This window comes from Euprymna scolopes, chromosome 45, assembly GCF_053919585.1.
Source record: "Euprymna scolopes isolate OS-2025 chromosome 45, ASM5391958v1, whole genome shotgun sequence".
NCBI lineage: Eukaryota > Metazoa > Mollusca > Cephalopoda > Sepiida > Sepiolidae > Euprymna > Euprymna scolopes.
Window position 1 is genome coordinate 39,178,312 of NC_136526.1, and position 27,261 is coordinate 39,205,572.

Consider the following 27,261-nt stretch of genomic DNA (forward strand, 5'->3'; position numbering starts at 1 on the left):
GTTGAAGTTATTAAAGACACACCTCCTGATCGATATGTCTATTATATTATTAATCTTATGAGGAAAATCAATTCCACGCCCATTTTTAAATGTTCTTATTTTTGTACATAAGCAAGTTGACTAAATGTGGATCGGAGAGAGAAATCTTGAACAGGAAACATAAGGCTGGGAATTTAATATTTTTAAAATTATATTTTTTAAGAGTAACAGGCTTTGACGAAAAAAAAAACAACTAAACCATTGATTTTCTTTTCAAACTTACATAGATATTATCAAGGAGGTCATTTATGAATATCAGTAATAATAATGGTCGAAGAATCGACCCCTGAGGCACTCCCGCATTAATGTTATGCTGTTTAGATATACGTCCGTCAATTACAACCTGTAAACTTCTATTTTCTAAGAAGGGTGTAATCATATTTAGTCTACGTCCAGTTATAACGTTCGATATAATTTTCACTTTTTAACTATTGAAACGAGAAATAATTTTAAAGAAAAAAAAATCATACCTATAACCAAGGGTAAGAAATCGCATTAACTACCCTTATTATTATTATTATTATTATTATTATTATTATTATTATTATTATTATTATTATTATTATTATTATTTAATTTTGCAAAACTTAGGAGAGGCGACCATGAAAAAAAGTGAATCGGTCTGTGTTTTAGCGTTCGCTCTTATTTTTATTGGTTCAATTTGTGATCAATTAAATGCAGAGGTGAGTATATATATTTTTTCTTACTAATTTTATTAACTAGCAAGGAGGCCCGGCGTTGCCTGGAATCGAATGAGGATCAACAAATGTTCCGCACTTCCAATATTTAATTTCAATCGAAATTGGTAAAATCGTCCATTTGTCAATCAAATCGATTGATTGCCTACTCTAGCTCAGGACGCACTGCGGTGCACCTAGAGAATTCTTCGCATACCTTTCGCACTGATTAAGTTCACAATATATTGTAGTCTATATTGCAGATGTGAGTAGATATTTAATTTCTTCTCTATCATTTTTTAAAATTCTTTTTTTCCCTCCTGATCGATATGTCTTTTCTATTGCTTTTAGGAGGAAAAACAATTCTACGCCAACTTTTTAATGCTTCTATTTTATGTACATAAACATGGCGACTAAATTAGATAAATCTTGAACATGAAATATAAAGCTAGGTATTCAATCAGATCACCGAAGTTAAGGAACGTTAAATTTGGCCAGTACCAGATGGGTGACCATTTGGGATGGCGAGGCGCCGTATGTACCGCGAGGTAAAATACAAGCCTGAGAAACTGGCGCGGTCTATCCTTCTCTCGAGAGTAGATGGGACTCTCTTAAACCATGGTAGGCGCCCCGTCTAGTGTTGACGTCACGATAAAAAATATCCTTGATAGCCCTGGCAAAGCATCAAGTATTCAGCCACCGACAAGATTTGAATTACACTACAAATTCGTGTAGTGAGTTCAATCTCGGCTACGACCGAGCTGGATGGATGGATATTTTAAAGAGTATCAGTGTTTGACAAAAAAAAACGAACTCATTGACTTTCTTTTCAAACTGATAAACAGTTTTTGACTATTTAAACCAGAAATAGTTTTAAAGAAGAAAAACAATTTCATAATAATAAACGAACGATAAAAATCGCATTAACTAACCTTATTGTATAATTTAATATATAATTTTTAAAACTTAAAATAAAGTTAGGTTGTACAAGGCGTTAACTCTGCTGAAAATTAGGTGTACCTTCTTTCATTTGATTATTTCGATTATCGATTATCAATTATCGAGTCTTATTGAATACATTTCGATAGTAAAGCTATCTAAGAACACTGCCACATTCCTGGAGTATATTTGTGTGAAATGTCAAAGAAATTTGCACAGCCGTTGTGGAATCCATATAGAAATAACTCACAGAGACACACAGATGAATTTTCTTTCATATAATACTATGTTGCTTTTATATTATCATGTCGACATTTTTGGAGTCATATAATGCCGTATCCAATAATTACTCTGAAATAATTCATTTTAAAAGTCTTAACAAAAGTATAGTTCGTTTCATTTGGTTTTGGAGTTTCCGAATCGACGTTTAAGTATGATGGACGCGGATGCCTATATTTAGTGGTGATTTGGCTAGGGTATTTCGGTATCGGTATTTACGCGAGCATATTTACATTTCAAACCATGAACGTGTTTAAATATGCTTTGAGATTTCCTGACGTGCAATCATAGACGGGAAGACTGTGTGTGTGTATGAATCAATTTACTTGCGCACGCTAGTTCCATGATATAAGGTTTTCAGTAGTTAACTGTCTGCTTTTGAGCGGTTATTTATTTAAAAAAATTTTCTTTTTGTTTTTAGCACTCGCTAGTGTGCCCTGTGGATAGTGACAGAAGAATAGGTAATCGATGTAGGGAAATCTAAGTTTTTTTTATCTGTGAATGTCTGTGGCGTTATATGGTGGTAGCAATATGTAATTGTTTGATTCTAAGTAATTAATAATCGCTAATTTCTGTTCGTTTTAACGTTAGTTCATGTGGCGGCAACGCCATGTCTGATAACTCATTCTGGAATATGAGAATATCTGGTTTCGACCAATCGTAAAGGCCGGAACATTCTAAGGGAGAATTTATTAATTTTGATGCGGAAATGGGAAATGGGAAATGGGACTATGCATGTTATTTTCCAGTTACGGAGAGTGTAATCTCACTGTAGTAGAAAAATGCAGAATCGTTCCGGATGTAAACTGGTAGAAGTGGTAGAAAAGTAAGGACTCCTTCCTCTTATAATTTTGTTCTCCAGGGATGGAATGTAGCATTTTAATCTCACGATGTGCAAAAGTTACATAAGATGGTCGGTAATAGTTTAGACATAATAAATTTGTATGTGGCATCTGTTATTATTAGGCATTTTCCTGGAGCAATTTTCCTTTATTTATATAATGGGTCCGATAAAAAAAAAATTTATACATAGGTCCAATGGATCTGTTTATTAATAAACATATAAATTGATATATTTAATATTTGTTATAATTATAGAACACGAGCTTAAATTCTACTCTAAAATAACTTTCAAATTGTTAATAAAATTAAAAATTAAAACCGCTTTAGAGGACATGGCCATGAAAAATGAGAGGAACTAAAGTGATACGAAAAACGAAAAGAAAAGGACAGCAAAATGATTACGCGTAATAAAAAAAGCGGGTATAAGAAAGATAAAACGAAATCCATAATAAAATTAGATCCACCGGATTTATAAAAAAAAAAACATTTTTACCGAACCCATTATATAAACAAAGGAAAATTGCTCCGGGAAAATGCCTAATTCGGATCATTATATTGTGATGTGGATTACTCAGAATACAGTTTAGATCATTTTACCACACGGCTTTCAAAAACATTCACTTCAATTTGGATGTAAACTTTTATATCTTTTTCTTTAACTTCCCTTACTCTATGACTTTTAATTACTCAATCAATTTTTTATTGTGATTTTCCATGTCTTATTGACTTTAGCAAATAATGTGTAAACCATTATAACTATTTGCTAATATTTGCTCCTCTGAAGAGATGGTAGACATCGAAATTCTATAGGATAAGGAGTAATAATATTTCAAATGTATTCTTTGTCTTACACAGAATAATAAAAATCTTTTGATCTGAAACTCAAACATTTCACGTCATAAATTTTAAAATTTATTGAATGACTAAAATTTTATATATACATATATATATATATATATATATATATATATATATATATATATATATATATATATACTTTCATTTAAATGAATTAAAACGAGATTATTAATATTAAGAGTTCTCAATAAAAAAGAGCCAAATATATTATTTTACTTTTATTTATATAGACAAGTATTACATACTCGATACACTAAACATGCCAATGTTTCGGCGCGAATTGATTTAATGATTTAGCGACAAGATGCTCTGAATAACAGAAATAAATTCCATTTCCCTTGACTGATGAGGAACGATTGTTTTTTATCAATTCGCTCCAAAACATTAGCATGTTTAGTGTAGCGTGTATGTAATACTTGTCTATATAAATAAAAATAAAACAATATGTGTGTGTGTGTGTGTGTGTGTGTGTGTGTGTGTGTGTGTGTGTGTGTGTGTGTGTGTGTGTGTGTGTGTGTGTGTGTGTGTTGTGGATCCGTGCTAGCGGTCACAAATGAAACAAACCTAATATAGGACAAGCATACAGGAGAAGGAAAAATCATTTGCTATCTACTGTATGCTCTGTCTTGTGGCAGCCATTGCATAAACAAAGAGCAGTAGTAATACTTTGTATGTATGTCTACATATAGCTTAAAGTAAAAGGAAAAGAGAACGTTCAATTCCACAAAGGAGACTTACCCGGATAATGCCAAGCTCAACAATAATTATTGGAGCTTATACAATAGGACAACAAGAGTATGAAATGAAGACACAAAACTATATATTGGAAGATATAGAATGGATCATTTATTTAATAATGAAATACAGGCAAAAGTTGGGAGATAGCAGAGACTCTTTATGCCAGGGCATTTCGAAGCCTAATGCTTCTCATCAGAAGAGTAGAAAAGATGCTAGGTAGCATGGAGAAAATGCGGCGTCTAGCGTAAGGTTCATTAGGGATGAAAAAGATTAAGAGGAATTATTAAGAGGATAATAATAATAACAGCAATAATAATAATAATAATAATAATAATAATAATAATAAACAATAATAATAACAATAGTAATAGCGTTAGGGGTATGAAAAGTGTATAGATATAATACAGAGGCCACTAAAGTGGTATGAGAAGAACGTGTTCGTAGTATGCGATAAAACATGGTATGAAGGTCTCTATCTAGTCACTGAAACCAATGGCCTTCATAGGACTGGTTTATTCTACTTAGTTCTCAAATAGGGTGATTTGTACTCCCACAAGAGTATATATATATATATATATATATATATATATATATATATATATATATATATATATAAATTCATCCATTGATTGTTATTCAAAGGAGAAACACCATCGCCGATGGTCAGTCTAACTTAAAAAAAACATATATAAAATATAAATAAAACACACGTGAGTGTGTAGCACAATGTGTATGTGTGTGTATATACATACATATATGCGCTTATGTATGTAGATTAAGAAAAACAAAGTCACGCGAATATCTTCTTGTCAATCCAATTGAGCCGCAGTTTTTGAGAAATTACCAAACAACGGACGACTAGACTTGCAAAAAAAAAAAAAAATACAAACCCAAAGGAGGAATATATATATATTAATATCAAAATCCGATCCCGCATTTTGCTAATTCCTGCCCTCTGATGAGAAGGAGAGTATTTCTTCGAAACTCCGCGGATTAAGGACTATCCACTTATCTTTTGCTTCCTTTTTTAAAATTAAATATGTTTTTAACTCTTTTTCAAGATGTCTTTTAACATGTTTTATTAATCATTTGTTCATATATATATATATATATATATATATATATACATATATGTATATATATGCATATATATATAAACAAACACATATATACATATATATATTTGTATATGACTCTATCACTGTGATTGTGATTGTGATTCTCTCTAACTTCGAACCGTCTCTCAATATATTGTGAATATCCTTTCTTTATGACGTCAGAAGTGTGCTGTTTCACGTGAATAAATTCAACGTGGATTACTTTTTACCAAATTACAGCTGAAGTGGTTTGATGTACATAGTTTTCTTCCACACAGACATAATTATCTTTATTAAATAACTTGTTTATCTTGAATATTTCAGATGTGTTATCGGTGCCATACGTTTCGGTTTAGATAATCAATAGATTTTTTCATTGCCGTATAGGGATATTATATGGCAACAGAACCTGGGACTAACACGTCCATCGTAAAACGGGCGGGAAATGCAATTTCAAAGTAAGTAAATTCTTTTTTAACTTGTTTATATATATATATATATATATATATATATATATATATATGCATGTATATAAATTCGTATTCCGATCTGCTTGTTTGTTTGTTCACAATTTGATAATATATATAAACGGTTTCCTACTTTACTCTCTCATTTATTTCTATATATACTATCATTTTTGCAAACTAGATACAATAAAGAGATTATCGCATTTGCATATTACATTAAGAAAAATCGATTTTATTAAATAACGGTATCTTAGTTAATGTTTCTAGCGAGATACTTGTTATAAGTGTTCTATTTAAAATCGTTATTTAATAAAATTTAAACAATAATTATGTTGATAACATATTTAATTAACTTTATTTTGAATTATTATTCCAACATCGATTTTTTTAATCTTTGTTTTAGAGTTATTTGCCCCTTCGGAACAAAAACAAAAAACAAAAACTATCACCTAATAAAATAATTTGATAATCTAAATAAATTTCTAGCTTGAAAAAATAATTCCGAGTAGAATTTTGGCTTTTATTGTTTGTTTTTTAAATATTAAAAAAAAACACACACGAAAAACGGAAGAAAAGATTTCATGTGTTTGTTTTTATTATTCTATAAACGGCTATACAGAAATCGGTAAATAAATATCTACTTATTTGCCTAAATAACCTTTATAAATAATATGAAAGAAATTTTGAAAAGAAAGAAAATTAACATTTTAGAGTGGTTGATCACTTTTCGATATTAATTTAACGTAAAATGAGCACCCACTTTTTGGCCACCAAGCGTTCAACGAGACATGTAACCTCTAGCATCTTTTTAAGTTTGGCGACCGAACGAGGAACAAAACATGAGAAATTCAATTTTTTTTTGTGGTGGTGGAGGCGGGAATTACATTTTAAACCTACTTAATTACATTTTAAACATACTTCTTTTTTGGGGCGATGTTTTTATCCGTTCTTTTATTTTTGGGAATTGTTGTGGGGGTATCCATGTTGCCCATGATGAAAATGATAAGATTAGCAGAAGTGTTCCAAACGGAACTTCATGTCGACCCAGGCAACGCCGGGTGCCCATGATAGTATATATATATATATATATATATATATATATATATATATATATATATATATATATATATATATATATGTATATATATATGTATGTATCTATATATATGTATGTATGTGTATGTATGTATGTATGTATGTATATATATGTATGTATATATATGTATGTATATATGTGTCTATATGTATGTATATATGTATTTACATATATATATATATATATATATATATATATATATATACATGTACATATGTATATATATACATATATATAGAGAGAGAGAGATAGAAAGGGAGAGAAATTTATATGTAATATACTGAGTTCGTAAAATTCGGTAAATTTTCATGTACCAATGGTTTTTAAGCCAAAGATGGTTGACTTAAAGAGTAAGCTACAAAATTATCAAATTTTATAATTGCGCATTAATATACTGTGTAAGCAAAATCAAGACTTCGAAACAAGGTGTTGATGGCAACAAAAAGTGTATTCGCATTTACGTTACAATTGTTTCCATGTCCAATTCGACAATTTCAAGCATTATATCGTTTAAATTTTTCAAAAACCAGCATTTCTTCAGACTTTATGAATAAACACACTTTTGGCAATGTAGCATTTTTTGAAGAGAAAGAAAGAAGGGGAAAATCCCTAACGGGAAAAGCCTGCAAGAAACATTTACCTTCGCTGTGGTTACGGAAAGGCATATTTAAATATTAATATATCGCGTAATTTTCGTATCATTTTTTAAGAACAGAGTCATGACAAGTTTCTGCAGAGATCCCTTAGCCATTAATTTTTTTTTTTATATCTCCCATTCGTTGGTTCTTAAATTAGATCTTTCTATTTCTTTTTTTTTCCAATAATTAATTTTTTATAAAAAGAATTTTAAATTTTTTTGTTTTTATATTTATATTATGGCATTTAAAAAGGAACCCGAGACAGAAACTAATAGAGATGGCGTAAACGGCAACAGGGTGGTGGGTACAAAAATAAGCATTAAAAATAAAAACAAAAACGGAAATACAACTGCATTAGGTGACTGGATTAGGGAACTTAACAGAAATAATGAAAATTTTGAATTAAAATGGTCAGTTGTGGACAGGGGGAGGAAGTACAGCCCTGGGAAATCAAAAAGGTGCAATCTATGTTTATTGGAAGCCTTATACATTGTGAATTCGAAAGAGGAAATTTTGAATAAAAGACCTGATGCCATACAGGGATGTCTTCATAGAAATAGATTTCTGCTATCACGCCTTAAATGTAACTGAGGCATAACCTTTTTACAACAATAAGGATCATCGGATGCCAGGATTAAATTTTAATGTAGAGTTAAATAGCTAGAATTGTTACAATCTAAATTAAGGACCCAAATCTAACATGCGAATATAGTTTCTATTATTCTAAACCGGGTAAAAAATATAAATAAAGTACATAGCTCATCTAACAATTGGAATTTTTCTCCATAACGGTGAGCATTCTTGTATTCAGTCGTAGCAGTATGGACGGTGAAATAAGTGATACCCTCTTCAAATCGATAAAACAACTTAGCAATTAAACTAGTTATTATCAAAAATTAAATTAGCAATTTGGGGACTGTAAATTTATTTAAACATTAATTCAATGGATTTTGTCATCTGACACCCTAAGTTGGTAGAATCCACGCTGACTACTTGTTTACCTACTTCACTCCTCGTTCTAAATGTTTTTTCGCCCATAAATGCAGGAGTAGACATCTTCCCATCGGAGTGAAACACACCTGTAACCATGGGTGGTCTTGCTGTCAGAATAATAATTAGAGGATATATAACATTTTATTTATTCAGACACCTAAGAATACAACGCATGAATTATATGACATGAGGGGCATAAGTGATTAATAACAGATGCGGGTTAAACCCATGAGTAAAAAACATTCTCTAAGATGAAAAACAAAATTTATATACTTAACCTGTTAAATAAGCTAAAGTAGCACTTCTGGGCAAATCTGATTAAATTAATTATCAAATCATAGACGCCTTCTAGTAATCAATGAACCAAAAACATAAAACGGCCTGAATTACCTCCCTTTAACCGTTATTGGAAATAAAAATCGACCCAGTTTCAAACAGAATCAAGTAGCAGTACTTATTTTTTTACATGGAGGTCACCACTTATCAAGGCCCAGAGGCCACTCGGGGATAAGGGTTATTGTGTGTACAGTAATCAATGGGGTAGTGTAGTAATAGTATTGGAGAATTGATAAAGTGTCATTACTTAAGGGGGCGGTTCATTAGGAATTTGTTTGTGTTGGACTTGAAGACATCCAAGTTGAAGTCGGGAGGGAAACAGGCAAGCGGGACAAGGTCCACAGGCGTGCAGTTCTAAGAAAGAAGCTTTGTTTATGGAATCTACGGTTTGATTTAGGCACAGATAAGGAGTTGGGGAAAATTATTGAGAATGGTTTCAGCTAGTCGTGTGTTTTTCGAAAAAGATTGGCGAGGGGGTGGGACCAACGAATGGCGCTCAGACGAGGACTTGCCATGGAAATAACGATAGAACAAAGATAGGCTCGCTACGTCTCTTCTGTGGGACAGAGGTTGCAGGGTAGAGAAAAGGGGATCCCCCACCAAGCCACGAAGTCTATTTTGTATTCTGTCAAGGCAGGATAGGCTGTTTTTAGAAGCTCCTGCCCAGATGTGGCAGCAGTACTCAATCCTTGGACGTACTTGGCTTTTATATAGATAGAGAATTGCATCATTAGTGAGATATCTTCTGGAGCGGTAGAAGGATTCCACCATTTTCCCAGCGACCTTGGCCACAGACTTTATGTATGTGTTCCATTTCAGATCAGGAGTAAAGGTCAAACCCAGAGGCTTATCAAAACATCGGGCCTCCTCAAGACGAGAGCCATCCATTTCAATTGATGTCAGATGGGGATCAGAGCGTTGATGATGTAAAGATAGAAGCTTGGTCTTAGATGCATTAAAGGTAACCAGCCACCTCTTCTCCCACTGTACCACGCGCTCAAGATCAGAGGAGAGAGAATCAGAGAGAGCATCGTCATTTACGGCATTTGATGTGTTGCCATATATAGTCGTGTCGTCAGCATAGATGTCAACGAAAGATTTTAGTATGTGTTTTGGCAGATCATTGATGTAGATCAGGAAAAGAGTTGGGCCCAGTATGGACCCTGAGGGACTCCAGCATTAATACTGTGGGCCTCTGATTTCTGCCCATCAACCACTACTCTTATGAGCCTATCAGAGAGAAATGATTTAATGAGCGAGAAAACATTTCCAGTTATGCCAAACCTTATCGAAGGCCTTTGATATGTCAAGAGCAATTGCCATAGAAATTATGCCTTTTTCGAGAGATTCGCTAATCCTATGAGATATAATCGTTAGCACGTCTGCTGTAGATCTAGCAGAACGGAAACCATATTGCGTGTCGCTAAGAAGGTTATTTCTGCTGAGGTGGTTGACTATTTCTCTATTTATTATGGATTCCAGCAACTTACTCATGACACACAGGAGACTTATTGGTCTGTACTGAGAGGGAGATTACTTATCACCTGAATTCGTAAATACAGGGCATGGTGATGAGGTTTTCCAGGGTGTTGGAAAGCACTTCTCCTTAAGGCAACGCTTAAACAGTTTTGTAAGTATGGGGGCAAGTTCTGGTTGTAATTTTTTTAACACTATAATTGGAATATTGTCAGGACCAGTTGCTTTACTGGAATCAAGGTTCTTGATTAGTTTGGCGACCTCATGCACAGATATTTGTATGTTGCATAGCGTGTTATGTGTTATAGGAGGGAATACGGGGAGTTGATGGCCTTCGTCGCATAGGGTAAAATTTGCTGCAAAGTTCTTGGCAAATAGTTTGGCCTTGTCGGATGCTGACGAGATGACCTCTGGTCCATTGATAATTGATGGGATAGAAAACACGCTTCTGTTCAGAATCCTATTTGCTATTTGCCAGAACTGGTGGGAACCAAGCCGCTGCTCAGCTACTTTGGATTTAACGGATTGAGCATATAGTTCCCTTGCATTTTTTATTACTCTTTTACAGTGGTTGCTGGCGATTCTGAAAGCAGCTTTCGTCTCAGTGCATCTATTACGTTGGTAGCTATGGAAAAAGTGATTTCTGTGCGCGATGGCAGCAGCACATTCAGGGGAGAACCATGGCTGGCTGTTAGGTTTTTGTTCGAATTTTTTGGATTGTATGAATCGGTCTATGCCTACAAGTAACCATTCGGTCAGGGCTGATACTATAGAGGACACATAATTTTTAAACATGGAATGGAGAGGTAGATCAGATATGAATGTATGGAAGCTATCCCAGTTCGCCATAGAATATCGGTATACAGTACGGTGGAGAGGTATGTCTGTAGATTTATTATATTTCATTTTTATCTTAACTGATACAACGCAGTGGTCGGAGGATCCCAGAAGAGATAGAACGGAACATGAGCATAGCTCAGGGGAAGTGGATAGAAAAAGGTCTAGAAGACTTGCGTACTGACCGGTAGTATCGGGAACACAGGTGGGCACGCGAACAATCTGAGTGAGGTCATAGGCAATGGCCAAATCATGACAGAACCTCCCCTCATCATCAGTCTTATTTGAGTCGGTCAGCCATTCCACATTATGGGCATTGAAGTCACCGCAAATGTGAATGTTAGCCAAAGGATGAGCAGACAGGATGTGGTCAATTTTCTCTTATATGCTCTTAAAGACAGTAATTCCGCTGTTGTGGGGGAGATAGAGGGCAAATATAAATGCGGCGGTGTAAGCAAGTGCAACACGGAAGCACATATAAGGTAAATTAGGGTCTTCTCTAGAGATATCCCTGCCACACGGGAAACCATCTTTAATGTAGGCACATATTCCATGCCCGTGGCGATCTTGGAGGTCAGATTTAGATGTTAAGTTAGAGTATCCTTTAATTATGAACTCATCTAGGGAGGTGGTCGGCCCTATTCCATTTTCGCTTAGAAAGAATATGTCATCTTTCGTCTCCTATAATTAGGTGTTAACCTCTAGAAGGTTAAAACGTAGACCCCTGATGTTGGAGAAGGAGACATGTTAGTGCGGGTCTACGTTGGAGGATGGGGTTCTAGGTTTATTCGTGTTTTTTTTTTCTTTTGAGAGATTTCATGTTGAGGATTTTGGGATTTGTGGAACAGGGCAGCATACTGGGTAAGAGCAGGACAGAGAGGGAAATGAGAGAGAAAAAGACGGGAATTTTTTTTGTAGCACATGATAAGGTAAAGCCGTAACTATTAACCATTAGTATGGCATCGAGATGCCCCACCAGAGACTACTGCATGGTCCAGAATCCATTTACCAAATGGCAATACAGAAGCCCCAGTACTTTGCACCTGCTGATAGGACAGCCTCCTTAGTGGTTATTCCAAGGTTCGGATCCCTGACTATCAGGCGGATAACGTCAGCCCAGATGAAACGTTTACCTCCAGCATCCTTACTAGTGGCATGGCCACAAGGACAGACATAGAAACAGAAAATTTCCGACACCTTAGGCTACTTTTCACAAAGTACTACTTACCTTGAAAGCAGATTTTTCTTCACCCTTAGTCAGAAAACTCACTCATTGGAAATGAGGACTGAGAGGCAAAAAAGGAGAAGCGAGAGTTTCTGAAGCTGCCGATAACACATCCACATGCATTATTTACTCTCCATTAAAAAAAGAAATAAAGGCAAGAGGGACTTAATATAATATATGCTCCATTCCAAATTTAGGACGATATTTGAAAATAGTCTCCCCTCCCATATAAATGCGTGGATGTTTTTGGCTTTATCTACCTCGAGTTAGAATTCTTTATTAATGTAAGTTATTTTTCTTTGTTAATATAAGTTATTTTCTTTATTAATATAAATTATTTTTCTTTATTAATATAAGTTATTTTTCTTTATTTATATAAGTTATGTTTCTTTATTTATATAAGTTATTTTTCTTTATTCATATTAATTACCTTTATCTATGTAAGTTATTTCTCTTTTTTAATATAAGCTATTTTTCTTTACTTATATAAATTATTTTTCTTTATTCATATAATTTATTTTTTTATTAATATTAATTATTTTTCTTTATTTATATAAGTTATTTTTCTTTATTTATATAAGATATTCTTCTTTATTTACATAAGATATTCTTCTTTATTTATATAAGTTATTTTTCTTTATTAATATTATTTATTTTTCTTTATTTACATAAGATATTTTTCTTTATTAATATTATTTATTTTTCTTTATTTACATAAGAAATTTTTCTTTATTAATATTATTTATTTTTCTTTATTTACATAAGATATTTTTCTTTATTAATATAAGTTATCTTTAAGATCTAGACACACAAATATAGAAATTAAGTGTTTGTAAGAAGACAATAAGTTGATGTACATATTTTACAGATAAAATTCAGACATCTGCAACATTTTTGATTGCTTTTTGACTTTATCTTCGTCACAGCGTACTCCTAGATTTGCACAGACGTTTGCTGCATGGAATAGTAGAGCTAATCAAGCCGAAAACACCGAAAACACGTAAGTGAAAAACTGAAAATCAATAATTATGTGAAACGTATGGATAGAAAAAGGGCAGAGGAACTGGCTAGGAAGAAAATGCATGGAAGATTCTTCCCAGGATATAGCAGAAGTGGTTCATGAAATGGCTTAGAGCTGGGTATCTAGTAAGAGTACTGAATACGTTAAGTTTGGAAAAATGAGTTAAACCTTAAAATCTATACAAAGTACTGTTAAAAACCCCATAGAATATATATTACCGTGAAAATATATTCGGTGGGTTTCTAACAGTATTCTGTATAGTTTTTTTAATTTTTAACTCATTTTCCCAAACTTAACGTAATCAACAATGCAGAGACATCTTCAGTGAAGACCCTAAATTTTTCTATATGTGGTTCCAGGTTGCACTTGCTTACAACATGCGTTTATATTTGCCATCTATTGGCCGCACAACAGTGGAGTTACTATCTTTGAGAATGTATCTGAGAAAATTTACCACATCCTGTCTGCTCATACCTTAACTAACAATCACGTTTGTGGAGACTTCAATGCTCAACATGGGGAATGGTTAACCCACTCTAACAAGACAGATGATGAAGGGAAGTTCTGTCACGATTTCTCCATGGCTTACGACCTAACTCAGATTTGTCACGAAGCCACCCATGTGCCCGACACTGATAGTCAGTATGCAAGTCTCCTAGACCTTTCTCTGCCCTGAGCTATGTTCATGCCCTGTCCGTCTCCACTGGGATCTTCTGACCACTCGGTTGTCTCAGTTAAGATAAAAAACGAAATGTAATAAGTCCTCAGACGTACCTTTCCATCATACAGTATATCGATACTCTGTGGCTGACTGTGATAGCTTCCGTACATTTATATCAGATATCCCTCTGCGTTCCATGTTTAGAAAGAACGTGTCCTCTATAGTATCAAACCTGATGGAATGGTTAATTGTCTGTAGAGACCGCTTCACAACTTCCCCAAAAATCCAGAAAAAAAACTAACAGCCAGCCGTAGTTCTCTCCAGAATGTGCTACTGCCATTGCGAACAGAAATCATTTGTTTCCATCGATTTCAACGTAACAGATGTAGTGAGACTAAAGCCGCCTTCAGGAATTCCAGCGATAAATAACGCAAGAGATTTGTATGCACAGTCCGTAAAGTCCAAAGTAGCAATGCAGCGGCTTGGTTCCAAGTTTAGGCCAATAACAGAGTGCTGACCAGAAGCGTGGGCTGTATACAAATCGTTATAAATGGAACTTGATTAATCTCCACACATCGGGAAAACTCAAACTATTTATCAAGAAGCTTTTAGCTAATTCCACGCTACGCGATCAGAGACCCCCCCCCAACTCTCGTTTTTCTTCATATTCTCTTCGGGAGTTCATATTGGGAGAAGCACATCTAACGGGTTCATGTAATACAGGGATTACGATGATGATGACAATACCGAGGGGGCTTCAACCGGCCGAGCGATGAGCTCAGGAACCCAAGCCTTTTCAATTACATAGTCTACACTAATCCCTTCGTTTCTAAGGAGCTTTCCTCTCGGCCTCTCCTGATTCTCTCTCCGGCTCTCACTGACTCTCTAACTTCGAACCCTAGATCCTTATAATGAGAAATCTCCTTCGTTTATGACGTCAGAAGTGTGTTCCCTAACGTGATTAATTTCCACGCGGATCCATATATGTCTGTCCAACACACTTTTGGCAAACAAAGAATCCTCAATTCTAATTGTTTAATATCTAACCTATTTTTAAACAATATTTTTTTAACTCGCATTGCCCATTCTTTAACTGACATATTTCATATCCATATTTCTAAAAGAATCGACGGATTTTCTGACATAAACAATATTTAACTATTTCTAATAGAATTAACAATGGACTGAAATCCTAAGACTTCAGTTTCCATTATCTTTAACACTTGCCTTCAGGGTTCGATTCTAGCTTTTTCCTTATATCATTTTCACTTATCTAGTTGGTCTTCTTACTTACATGAGAAGGGGACAGCCCTTTCATGTAACATGTAGGAGGGACACGAAAAAGATAGTCAGAATGAAATATCGATATTATTATTATTAATATTATTATTATGATTATTATTATTATTATTTACATATTACAAAGTCATCTATGACATATTGAAGAATTGTTCATTTTTATACGGGGATTTTCAATTTACACACGCTTTTCTTTTTTAAATATTCACACGTAATATTAATCATCACGTTTTTTTTTCTCTCTGCTTACAGATGAGGAAGCAGCTAGTTTTTGCGATCAGACATTTAAAAGCATCGACGCGGCCATGAGTGGTAAGTGTTCGTGTTTTATACAACCTTCTGGTGATTAGAGGTTTGTACAGTATAAATAGAATGCTGCAAAAATATGAGACTAGAAGTGTGACCCAACGTTGCCCGGGATTGAATGATGATCATCGAATATTTCACGTTCCTATATTTTTATTGTCATCGAAATGTAAAAAAAAGTATTTTAATGGTGAATGCTCTGACGAACTGCAAGCACGACATAAATACTCTCGACAAACCCGACAAGCAGCTAAATCCCACCACTACTCATTAGAGATCCCTAGATGTAAGAGCTTTCTACTCCAGTAGTTTCTTCCCCAGAACCGCTAGACTTTGGAATTCCCTAACGTTTTGATTTAGGCACAGATAAAGAGTGGGGAAAATTACTGACAGTGGTTTCAGCTAGACTAGTGTTTTTTGTTAAAGATTGGCAAGGGGGGTAGAGATTGGATCTAAGACGAGCGCTTGCCATGGAATTAACGATAAAATAAAAACAGGCTTGCAGCGTCCCTTCTGTGGGCGAGAGGTTGCAGGGAAGAAAAATCATTATGTTTTGTAAGTGTTGTCTCGATATAAAAAAAATTTTGATCGAGTTTTAAAAGAATTGTCAAAAGCAACATTGAAGACGAAAACATGCGCAATGTGTAAGGAGATCCAGATATCAGACTTCTAATGATTGAACTTTTAAATCATCTTTTCACAAATTATAACCCTTGAGCTGGAATGGTTTCCGTGGGCATGGCATTGGGATATGAGTAAGAAGCAGTGACACTGTCCATATCACCAGGCAGGACACAGCTTGCTTGGATTGAAACTTACTATATTTACCAAGAATAGCAAATAATCACCAACAGAAAGGAACAACCAAAAATCAACTTAATATTGATTTACTTTATTAGTTTTAAAACAACATAATGGTAAAACGAGTACAACATAATGGTAAAACGAGTACAACATAATGGTAAAACGAGTACAACATAATGGTAAAACGAGTAATAACTGAACCCTTAAGAATCGAATATTTTCAAATGCGTGACAAAATCGCAGCTCAAAATTTAAGCCCAATTTTTTTATATGCATAGAACAAGTTTTTAAAACGTTTTAATTATTTTTCAATTTTAGTTTACGGAAAAGTCGTTTTGTTCGTCGATAAAGGTGACGTTATTGAGGAAAGAAATGGAACAAAGAAAAGTGTCCAATCCCTTTTCCCTGGAGGTCCCGAATGGGTACAAGCAGCAGCACATTCTGAAAAGACTTTTAAAGCATATTTATTTAAAGGTAAGTCGTTTTCAAAATATCATTTAATCTTCTGGGTAAGAATATTATACAGCATGAAATACGATCACCATTCAATTTCAGTAACTTTTCGTATTCTTTTTGAAGCACATTCATAAGATTCTAAGACATTTATAGAAGTTTTTTTCTTATCATGAATAAATCTCCCGGGTATTAATGGCGTGAACTATCAAATATGATTTGAATTAAACTTCTTACAATTTAATCGAAGTATACATATTTTTACTACTGTTCCTCTCAAACGAACAATATTATATATATATACATACATACATACATATATATATATATATATATATGCATGCATATATATATATATATGTATATATATATGTATACATATATATATGCATATATATATATGTATATATATATGTATATATGTGTATATATATGTACTCACATATATATATGTATATATATATGTATACATATATATATACATATATATGTATATATATGTATGTATATATATATATGTATAGTGATTGCGACGTATTGTCAGAGGAGTGCCAGTCTTTCAGTCATTGAAAGTCCATGTGCCCGAAGATGACTTTTTAGTCCTGCCAGCGACTTGCACACCCCCAAGCAGACAAAACATTGAAGGCACTCATTGGTATATATATATATATATATATATATATATATATATATATATATATATATATATATATATATATATATATATATATATATATAAAGTCAGTCCAGCCTTGACAGTCGTGTGTAAAATCAATTTCTTTTTTTCTACTCACATCTTATTTTTCTTTTAATAATATTATTTGAACTCCTTCACTTTTTTCTTGTGAAGTTGTGAATTATTCCATTTCATTATTCTTTTAAAGCATATTTATTTAAAGGTAAGTCTATTTCTAAATATCATTTAATCCTTTGGGTAGGAATATTGTACAACATGAAACACGATCACCATTCAAATTCCAGTAAGTTTTCTAACCTTTTTCGAGACATATTCATAAGATATTTATATTTATAGAAAGTGTTTTCTTCTCATGAATACACATTCTTTCCATTTTCGCTCCTTCGCCCTTTACTTAACACCTGAGGATGATTCGTGAACGAATCGAGACCGCTCGTGACAGTAACAGCTATGGAACCTTTATTAATATTTTCGATTTTGATATGAAAATGACTTTACGGAAAATCGAAAAAAAAATTTTTTTTTAAGTCATGAAGCCAGATGTCTCCGTTGCATTCAACGTTTGCTTAGATGGGAAAATGCTGCCTAAATATGCCACTTTCATATATATATTTGACATTGGCATATTTAGGCAGAATTTTTTCATTCAAGCAAACATTAATAAATGCAACGGAGACACTTTGCTTTATGATTACTTGTTTTCGATGTTTCGATTTTCCGTATAATCTTTTTTATATCAAGATTGAAAATATTAATGAAGATTCCATAGTTGTTACTGTGACGAGCGCTTTCGATTCGTCCACGAATCAGCTTTAGGTGTTGAGGAAGCAAAAGTGCGAAGGAACGAAAATGGAAAATAAAAATTGAAAAGGAAAACATGCATTAAACCGCGTCAGGTGATTGTAAGTTAAAATCTATAAAGTCGATGAAAAGTCGATTAAAAATATAGATCGATTAAAAATTCGATTATTAAAATCAGCAAGTTCGTTTGCACTGTTGGCAAAGTCCGTCCCTTAGGCACTACGCAAGGTATTTTAACATATTGCTGCTTTTCTCGAATGCTATTTATAGTAAGGTGATGACTTCTAATATATGACGCTTCAAGAATTATACTGTTTTTCTACGCGAAGAGATAATCGAGAAGTCTATTCATATTGCATAGAAACTTCAGCATCTTCGTTCAGCCAAGGAAACAGGACACAGAGAACAGATTTTAATGGTTACAGTCCGTGAAAAGATAACTCATGATTTTATGAACCTAAAAATATCGCTTATAAACATTAACATGTGTGTTTGTTTTTTTTATTTTTTGTAAGGGAACTTTTTTCATTGGCATTTTTTTTTTATTTTGTAAATAAAAGAAAATTGACATCCCGAAGTGTAGATTTCGTTTCTGAATGCAAATTAAATAGTGAGTGACAATAAGTATTCCAAAATTGTCAGCACAATTTTATTCGATAATTTTCTTCTTCTTCTTCTTCTTCTTCTTCTTCTTCTTCTTCTTCTTCTTCTTCTTCTTCTTCTCACTTTCGGTCGACGAATAATGGTTTTCTCTAGAATTTAAATAAAAACATTGTTATTTCGGAAATAAAGGAACAGTGATCCGTCCCACGTTTTTTGTATTCTTCCGCATGATTCCAGCAAAGTTTAAGTTATTAGTCTCATCATCAGCCTTTCCATCATTCCTGACTTTTTACAATTAAATTTTCACCCCAAACAAAGCACAGGTCCATTTTGAAGTAGAAGTGTTATATGTTATCTTCCATTATTATACTTAAGATGATGAATGTTCTTTTGTAGTTCATGTTATGAAGGATAAGTGTCTTAGAGTGATAGACAGTCTTAGGAGAGTTCATGTGTGTGAAGAGATGGGAGATATGGAGACATTAACATTATTAGAGATGTGGACATTAACACGTAGATGTAAAGAGAGAGAGAGAGAGAGAGAGAGTGTGTGTGTGTACATATAAATAAACTTTGAGAGGTGATTCGCTATCTAGATAGACAGACCGATAATTGAGAGGTTTGCATTTATGCCGATGGATTTACATGTTGGCATTTATGCTTTGACAGTTCGTATGAACGGGAGTGTTTGTATAACATAAATAGACACATTTTCTTTCTAACACATATATTTTTTAGATGATGAATTTCAAATAGTTTGTACACATAAATAGACAATACCTTTTTCATGTAATGATGGACACAGGAGACGGCAGTTATAAAAACACATTGAACATTTATTCTTCCCTGACCGGTTGGGGGCTTTGCGTCCAAGAATTCAAAGCTTCACATATTAAGTTTCAAAGTGACCGTCTCGCTTCCTAGACGTTCGAATTCCAAACTCCAGACTATCGTCTGTCGTTCTCAAACTCCCTCTCAGTTTCTCACTAACTCACTAACTAACTAATTCTCTCTTCCTATATTGAGAAATCCATACATGTCCGGCCACGTGACCACAATTCACATGCCATCAACATGCGCGAGTCGCACGTTTCCGAACATTCTGATTTCTCAATAACCTATTTTTTCTTTGTTGTTTTCACAAAAGAATTCAACCTACATATCTAATTCATTTAACCCATATTTTATTATCCACATTCTTTTAACAATGAATAGTTTATTTATTATTTATTTCATCAGAATTAACAATTTACTGGACATTCCATTTAAACCTATTGTTCTTTAAAACTTATATCCAGGGTTCGATTTCTGCTTTCTCTCATTTTATTTTCATTTTAACTAATCTCTCTATTTTTATACTTACATGAAAAGGGAACAGCCCTTATCATGTAACAGAAGGCTACTATCGGGGACGTAAGTTACAGGGGTATTATAAAGGGAGATAAGTAGCGAACTGTCTGTTCACATTACGCTTGAACGTTGGGAAAGCAGAATCCCGGAAGGGAGTTCCAAAGTCTAGAAGTTCTGGATAAGAAACTACTGGAGTAGAAGGCTTTCTTACACCTAGGGATCTCTACTGTGAAGGGGTGGGATTTAGCTGTTTGTCAGATTTGTCGCGGTATTTATGTCGAGGGGGTACAAGTGCATGTAGTTCGTCAGAGCTTCACCATTAAAATACTTGTAAAACAAGCAGAGGGATGCAACATTCCGTCGATGGGATAGGGGCTGAAGCTTAGATGACAGTTCAAGACCTATCAGGCTGGCGACTCTCTTTTGCATCCTTTCTAGGAGCGAGAGACTAGCAGCAGATGCAACAGCCCAAATGTGAGAATAATACTTTATACATGGACGAATGGTGGCCTTATAGAGGCACAGGATACTTTCAGGCGTAAGTAATTTTCTAGCACGGTAGAGAGAGCTTACCTTATTCGCAACAGCCTTGGCAAGGCTCTCAATGTATTTGTTCATGTTCCCTATGAACGTTATGCCGAGGAGATTAAAGGAAGTACTTCAGGTAATGTGTTGTTGGCCAATAGGTGGTAGAGGAGGTTTCTTGCAATTATTGACCAAAACAAGTTTACTCTTGGAAGCATTGAATGTGACCATCCATTTTTGTCCCTATTCCACAACAGATTGGAGGCCTTCCTCTAGTGTTTCTGCAATTTCCTTAGATATGTGTTCATTTGTTTTCCCATAGTGCCTGTTATAGAGCGTGGGGTCATCAGCAAATATGCCCATCTTAGAGACGGTTTTATCAGGGGTAGATCATTTAGGAATATTAGGAATAATAAAGGTCCTAGGGTGTCTGTATACAGGTTAAATCTTCTTCTTCTTCTTCTTCTTCTTCTATTTCTTCTTTTTTTCTTCTTCCTCTTCTTCTATTTCTTCTTGTTTTTCTTCTTCTCTATTTCTTCTTTTTTTTTCTTCTTCCTCTTCTATTCCTTTTTTCTTCTTCTTCTTCTATTTCCTTTTTTCTTCTTCCTCTCCTCCTCGTTTTCTTCTTTTTTCTTCTTCTTCCTCTTCTTCTATTTCTTCTTTTTCTTCTTTTTTCTTCTTCTTCCTCTTCCTCTATTTCTTCTTTTTCTTCTTTTTTCTTCTTCTTCCTCTTCCTCTGTTTCTTCTTCTACTTCTTCTTCTTCTTCTCCTTCTTCTTCTTCTTCTTCTTCTATTTCCTTTTTTCTTCTTCTTCCTCTTCTTCTATTTCTTCTTTTTTCTTCTTCTTCCTCTTCCTCTATTTCTTCTTCTGTTTTTTCTTCTTCTTCTTCTTCTTCTTCTTCTATTTTCTTTTTTGTTCTTCTTCCTCTTCTTCTATTTCTTCTTTTTCTTCTTTTTTTCTTCTTCTTCTTCCTATTCCTCTATTTCTTCTTCTGTTTTTTCTTCTCCCTCTTCTTTTTCTTCTTCTTCTTCTTCTTCTTCGTCTTCTATTTCTTCTTTTCTTCTTCTTCCCCTTCTCCTATTTTGTCTTCTTCTTCTTCTTCTTCTATTTCTTCTTTTTTCTTCTTCTTCCTATTCTATTTTTTCTTCTTCTTTCTCTTCTTCTAATACTTCTTCCTCCTTTTCTTTTTTCACATTCTTCTTCTTCATATTCTCTTTATTATTATAAATTTCGGTCGGCAGTAATTTTTTTTTTGCTGATAACACTAAATAATAATGGTTTTCTGTAGAATTGAAGTAAAAATATTTCGTCTTAATATATTTCAGATGACAGGATATGGGTCTATTTTTCATCTTACAGAGGGATATTTCTTCCACTTTCAAAAATTAAAAATACCAACGAGCATATGTACCAACCCGAATGTGCGATATGGTACTATGAAGATGACATAATATATCTCCTGAAGGTTTGTAACAATTTGCATACGTATATATATGTATATATATATATATATATATATATATATATATATATATATATATATATATATATGGGGAGCGGCATGTGTATTATTTTAAAATATAATTATCCACTGCAACGTGTTTCGTCGAATCATCAGATCCAAGCACTCTGATGAGTCGTAGTGGATAATTATTATTTTAATTATATTTTAAAAATAATATATATATATTTGGCCAATAAATATGCTGTTTCAAAAACTTTGAATCTGACCTGATGTATATATGACTTTTAAACGAAGCTGATACTGTTCTAGTTAATATAACCTGACAGAAAGTGAAAACCATCGTTTAGTATCTTGATTTGACAATCGATTTCCATCAATCAACGAAGGATAGGGATCATTATCATCGGCGACCAAAATCAGTAGAAATCAGACCACTCCTGTAATGACCTGATCCATGTTGTTACGGTGAGAAGACAGTTCTGTGCAGTTCTAGGAGGTCCGTCCTGCCAAGCTTCGCCTTCTCTCTTTTAGAAGGGGTTAGTTTATTTCTAATCGCCTGTGGCACTCTTATCGGGGAATGCCGATCAGACTTTCCAGGAACCTTGGTTTCTAAGCTCTAACTAGATTTATTATTTCATCAACTTACGAAGGCGAGACATGTAAGATTTGTTCAGGTTCTCGACGTGTTTGGCGTGGGTGCTGATAAAGATGGTAGAAAACACAGTTGTGTGTAAGTAAGGCTTAATAATAACCACCCTCATATTTGTCTATTTTTCATTCATTTTGAGAAAAAGGAGATTTGTATTTTGGAGCTCGATTAATGTTTCTAAAAATATCGATATAAGAACTTTTTAATCAATCAATTAAAATCTGTTAATCCTCGAAAAATGAAGTTGTTGCCGCGTTAGTCGCATTTAAGAAAACAGTGAAAGTGAATGAAGCTATTTGTAATTCTGAATTTTGGAGATGAGGTATGAACGTTTGTATTGCGTTGATTGTTCGAACAATTATTCACATCTTAGGTGTTATTGGCACAATGTTTCAGTCGTTGAAACCTACGACCTTAATCAGGTTTGAAATCCATGTTTTGCATTGAAAGAATTTTGACACTGGGTTTGAGGATGTGCCCGGACTGTTTTTTGTTTTTTTTTACACACATGAGATGTCTATCAACGGTTTCGTAAAACATTTTTTACACTAATGTTGATAATTAGCGTAGTGATTCAGTAAAAATTGGATCATAGGAACGTCTTAAAAAATATCCTTGTAACCTTTGAGGATTTATCCTATTTTTTTCTTTATAATTTACGGAACACCCTACAACCTGATGAAGGCCGTAGGTTTCACCGACCGAAACATTGTGCCAATAACACCCAAAATGTAGATAATTGTCCAAACAATTAAAACAATACAAATGAAGCTATTTGTTATGAACAATGTCCGTTAGTTTCGTATAAAATTTGAAAATGCCTACTTATTGTATAGCTAACGTGATTTGTGAAAAAGATAATTAGAAATATGATTAATAATATTATGATGGCTAATAAAGATGAATGAAAAATTGTGATTTGTAAAAAAATGATAATTAGAAATATGATTAATATTATGATGGTGATTAATAAAGATGATTAAAAAATTGTGACTTGAAAAAATGATAATTAGAAATATGATTAATAATATTATGATGGTTAATAAAGATGATTAAAAAATTGTGACTTGAAAAAATGATAATTAGAAATATGATTAATAATATTATGATGGTTAATAAAGATGATTAAAAAACTGTGATTTGAAAAAATGATAATTAGAAATATGATTAATAATATTATGATGGTTAATAAAGATGAATAAAAATTGTGACTTGAAAAAATGATAATTAGAAATATGATTAATAATATTATGATGGTTAATAAAGATGATTAAAAAACTGTGATTTGAAAAAATGATAATTAGAAATATGATTAATAATATTATGATGGTTAATAAAGATGAATAAAAATTTGTGACTTGAAAAAATGATAATTAGAAATATGATTAATAATATTATGATGGTTAATAAAGATGATTAAAAAACTGTAATTTGAAAAAATGATAATTAGAAATATGATTAATAATATTATGATGGTTAATAAAGATGAATGAAAAATTGTGATTTGTAAAAAAATGATAATTAGAAATATGATTAATATTATGATGGTGATTAATAAAGATGATTAAAAAATTGTGACTTGAAAAAATGATAATTAGAAATATGATTAATAATATTATGATGGTTAATAAAGATGATTAAAAAATTGTGACTTGAAAAAATGATAATTAGAAATATGATTAATAATATTATGATGGTTAATAAAGATGATTAAAAAACTGTGATTTGAAAAAAAGATAATTAGAAATATGATTAATAATATTATGATGGCTAATAAAGATGAATGAAAAATTGTGATTTGTAAAAAAATGATAATTAGAAATATGATTAATATTATGATGGTGATTAATAAAGATGATTAAAAAATTGTGACTTGAAAAAATGATAATTAGAAATATGATTAATAATATTATGATGGTTAATAAAGATGATTAAAAAATTGTGACTTGAAAAAATGATAATTAGAAATATGATTAATAATATTATGATGGTTAATAAAGATGAATAAAAAATTGTGACTTGAAAAAATGATAATTAGAAATATGATTAATAATATTATGATGGTTAATAAAGATGATTAAAAAACTGTGATTTGAAAAAATGATAATTAGAAATATGATTAATAATATTATGATGGTTAATAAAGATGAATAAAAAATTGTGACTTGAAAAAATGATAATTAGAAATATGATTAATAATATTATGATGGTTAATAAAGATGATTAAAAAACTGTGACTTGAAAAAATGATAATTAGAAATATGATTAATAATATTATGATGGTTAATAAAGATGAATAAAAAATTGTGACTTGAAAAAATGATAATTAGAAATATGATTTATAATATTATGATGGTTAATAGACAAATAAATAAACTAGATGGCTTGATTGTGAATTTCTTTGTTGGTGTTTTTCTCTTTTATTTTGTTTTTTTCAGAAGGGATATCTTTACGAATTCAATCAGGACTATAAAGTTGTTGTGCTGGGGGAAAGTAAGCACCGAAGTCCATTAGACAATATTACATGCGCTGCTGCAATATCCTCTAAACAAAATCTTTACTTCAACATCGAAGATGCGTACGTATTTTCATGTTTTAAAATGCATAGCAATTATACGCATGTACCTGCTGACCTGAAACACACGTTCTGGGTTCGAATCTCATGATCGGCAGAAATTGTCACCCCTACACTGATGATTACGTAAACATGAAACACTAATATCTGTTAGTACAAAAACTATTATCATTTAATAATAATTATATATATATATATATATATATATATATATAATACTCTCTCCCCTCTCCCTCTCTCTGTATAAATTGGTTAATTTTGATACCTTGACAGCCAAATTTCTGGCCGAAAACCGATGAAAAATATTTTATCAAATCTCAATACCCCTATGTAAAATCCTGAGTGTTTAGACAGAAATTTTAATTGATAGAGTAATTTGATAGGAAAATGTACAGACGCACACAGGCACATAGACTATTATATATATATATATATATATATATATCGTCTTATTTGTAGTATTCCGAATTTTACTGGGTTTATATAATTGAAAATTCCGTAATCGTTCATATACCAATAAATTTTAAGCCAAAAAGAGATGACTTAAACTGTAAGCTACAAAATTATCATATTTCATAATTGAGCATTCATATATTGTTTTGACAAAACCAAGCCATCAAAGAATGGATGGATAGCAACAAATAGTGTATTTCATCGTTAGTTACAATTGTTTCAAGACTATTCGGACAAATTCAAACATTATGTCTTTTAAAAATTTTCACAAGAAAAGCTGTTCTTCAGACTTATTGAATAAAAAACACTTTAACAATAAAACATTATGGAAACCATTTCCCTTATAAGGAAAAGAAAACAATCGAAAATATTTTATCTGAGTCTCATCCTTGGAAAGTATTTTTTTTAAGATTTATATATTTACCTATTTTCCTATCTCCATTTAAATATATATAACTAAATTTTATCAATAATTCTGACAATATTTTAGACGTTTGCATGCCCTAATGTCTTCATTGAATTCGTTTTTATTTATATTTAATTTTGTATTCTTTTTTTTTTCAGGGTCGCCGTAATGCCAAAACATGAGGGGAGAATCAAAATTTACCGCAGATATGACTTTTTCAACAAAAAGTGTAAAAGTTTACCTGACGGTGGTCACTTATATTATGATTTTGAAGAACAAGTATAAATAAAAATTCTCGTTATTAAAAAAAAAACATGTTCAGTTTCTTGTAATTTTTTTTATGTTAGCAAATACATACAGTTTCCTGTCGCCTATTCTTTTTTTTTTAAGTCTGGGAGTATGATATCATACTTAAGGAACATATACTACATTAACATGAAAGGGGGAGATAATGCAAAGGCTGATTATTTATGGAGAGTAGAAGTTATTTTTTATGTATACTAGCCTGGGTGCCCGGCGTTGTCCGGTGTTTGTTGATGTGTGTTGAGCAAAAAAAAAAGTAGTGGTAGTAGGCAGGCTGGCTCGGACCTGTACCGCGAAGAAGGAAAAGAATGTGAAAAAAAAAACGTGACGTCTTTGTTGTTGCGCTCATCG

The 27,261-nt window shown here is 32.7% G+C and overlaps 1 protein-coding gene across 2 annotated transcripts; it reads left to right on the forward strand.

Moving 5' to 3' along the window:
- The first annotated feature begins 87 nt into the window (after positions 1-87).
- Positions 88-26,920, forward strand: LOC145269476 (uncharacterized). Of its 2 annotated transcripts, none has more exons than XM_080125192.1 (8): positions 88-521; positions 5,858-5,928; positions 13,465-13,538; positions 15,772-15,831; positions 16,948-17,103; positions 22,385-22,524; positions 25,612-25,751; positions 26,766-26,920. In XM_080125192.1, the coding sequence occupies exons 2-8, from the start codon at positions 5,867-5,869 to the stop codon at positions 26,890-26,892; spliced, it is 759 nt and encodes a 252-aa protein (XP_079981318.1). In that variant the 5' UTR covers positions 88-521; positions 5,858-5,866; the 3' UTR covers positions 26,893-26,920. The 2 variants fall into 2 exon arrangements, with proteins under 2 accessions (XP_079981318.1, XP_079981317.1); XM_080125191.1 differs by lacking the exon at positions 88-521 and adding an exon at positions 537-722.
- Positions 26,921-27,261: the final 341 nt, after the last annotated feature.

Excerpts from the sequence above, each read along its gene's own strand:
- LOC145269476 (XM_080125191.1), top strand. The coding sequence starts at position 642 with ATGAAAAAAAGTGAATCGGTCTGTGTTTTAGCGTTCGCTCTTATTTTT. Across the intron at positions 13,539-15,771 it reads GCCGAAAACACCGAAAACAC|ATGAGGAAGCAGCTAGTTTT; the intron begins GTAAGTGAAAAA and ends CTCTGCTTACAG. Across the intron at positions 15,832-16,947 it reads CATCGACGCGGCCATGAGTG|TTTACGGAAAAGTCGTTTTG; the intron begins GTAAGTGTTCGT and ends TTTCAATTTTAG.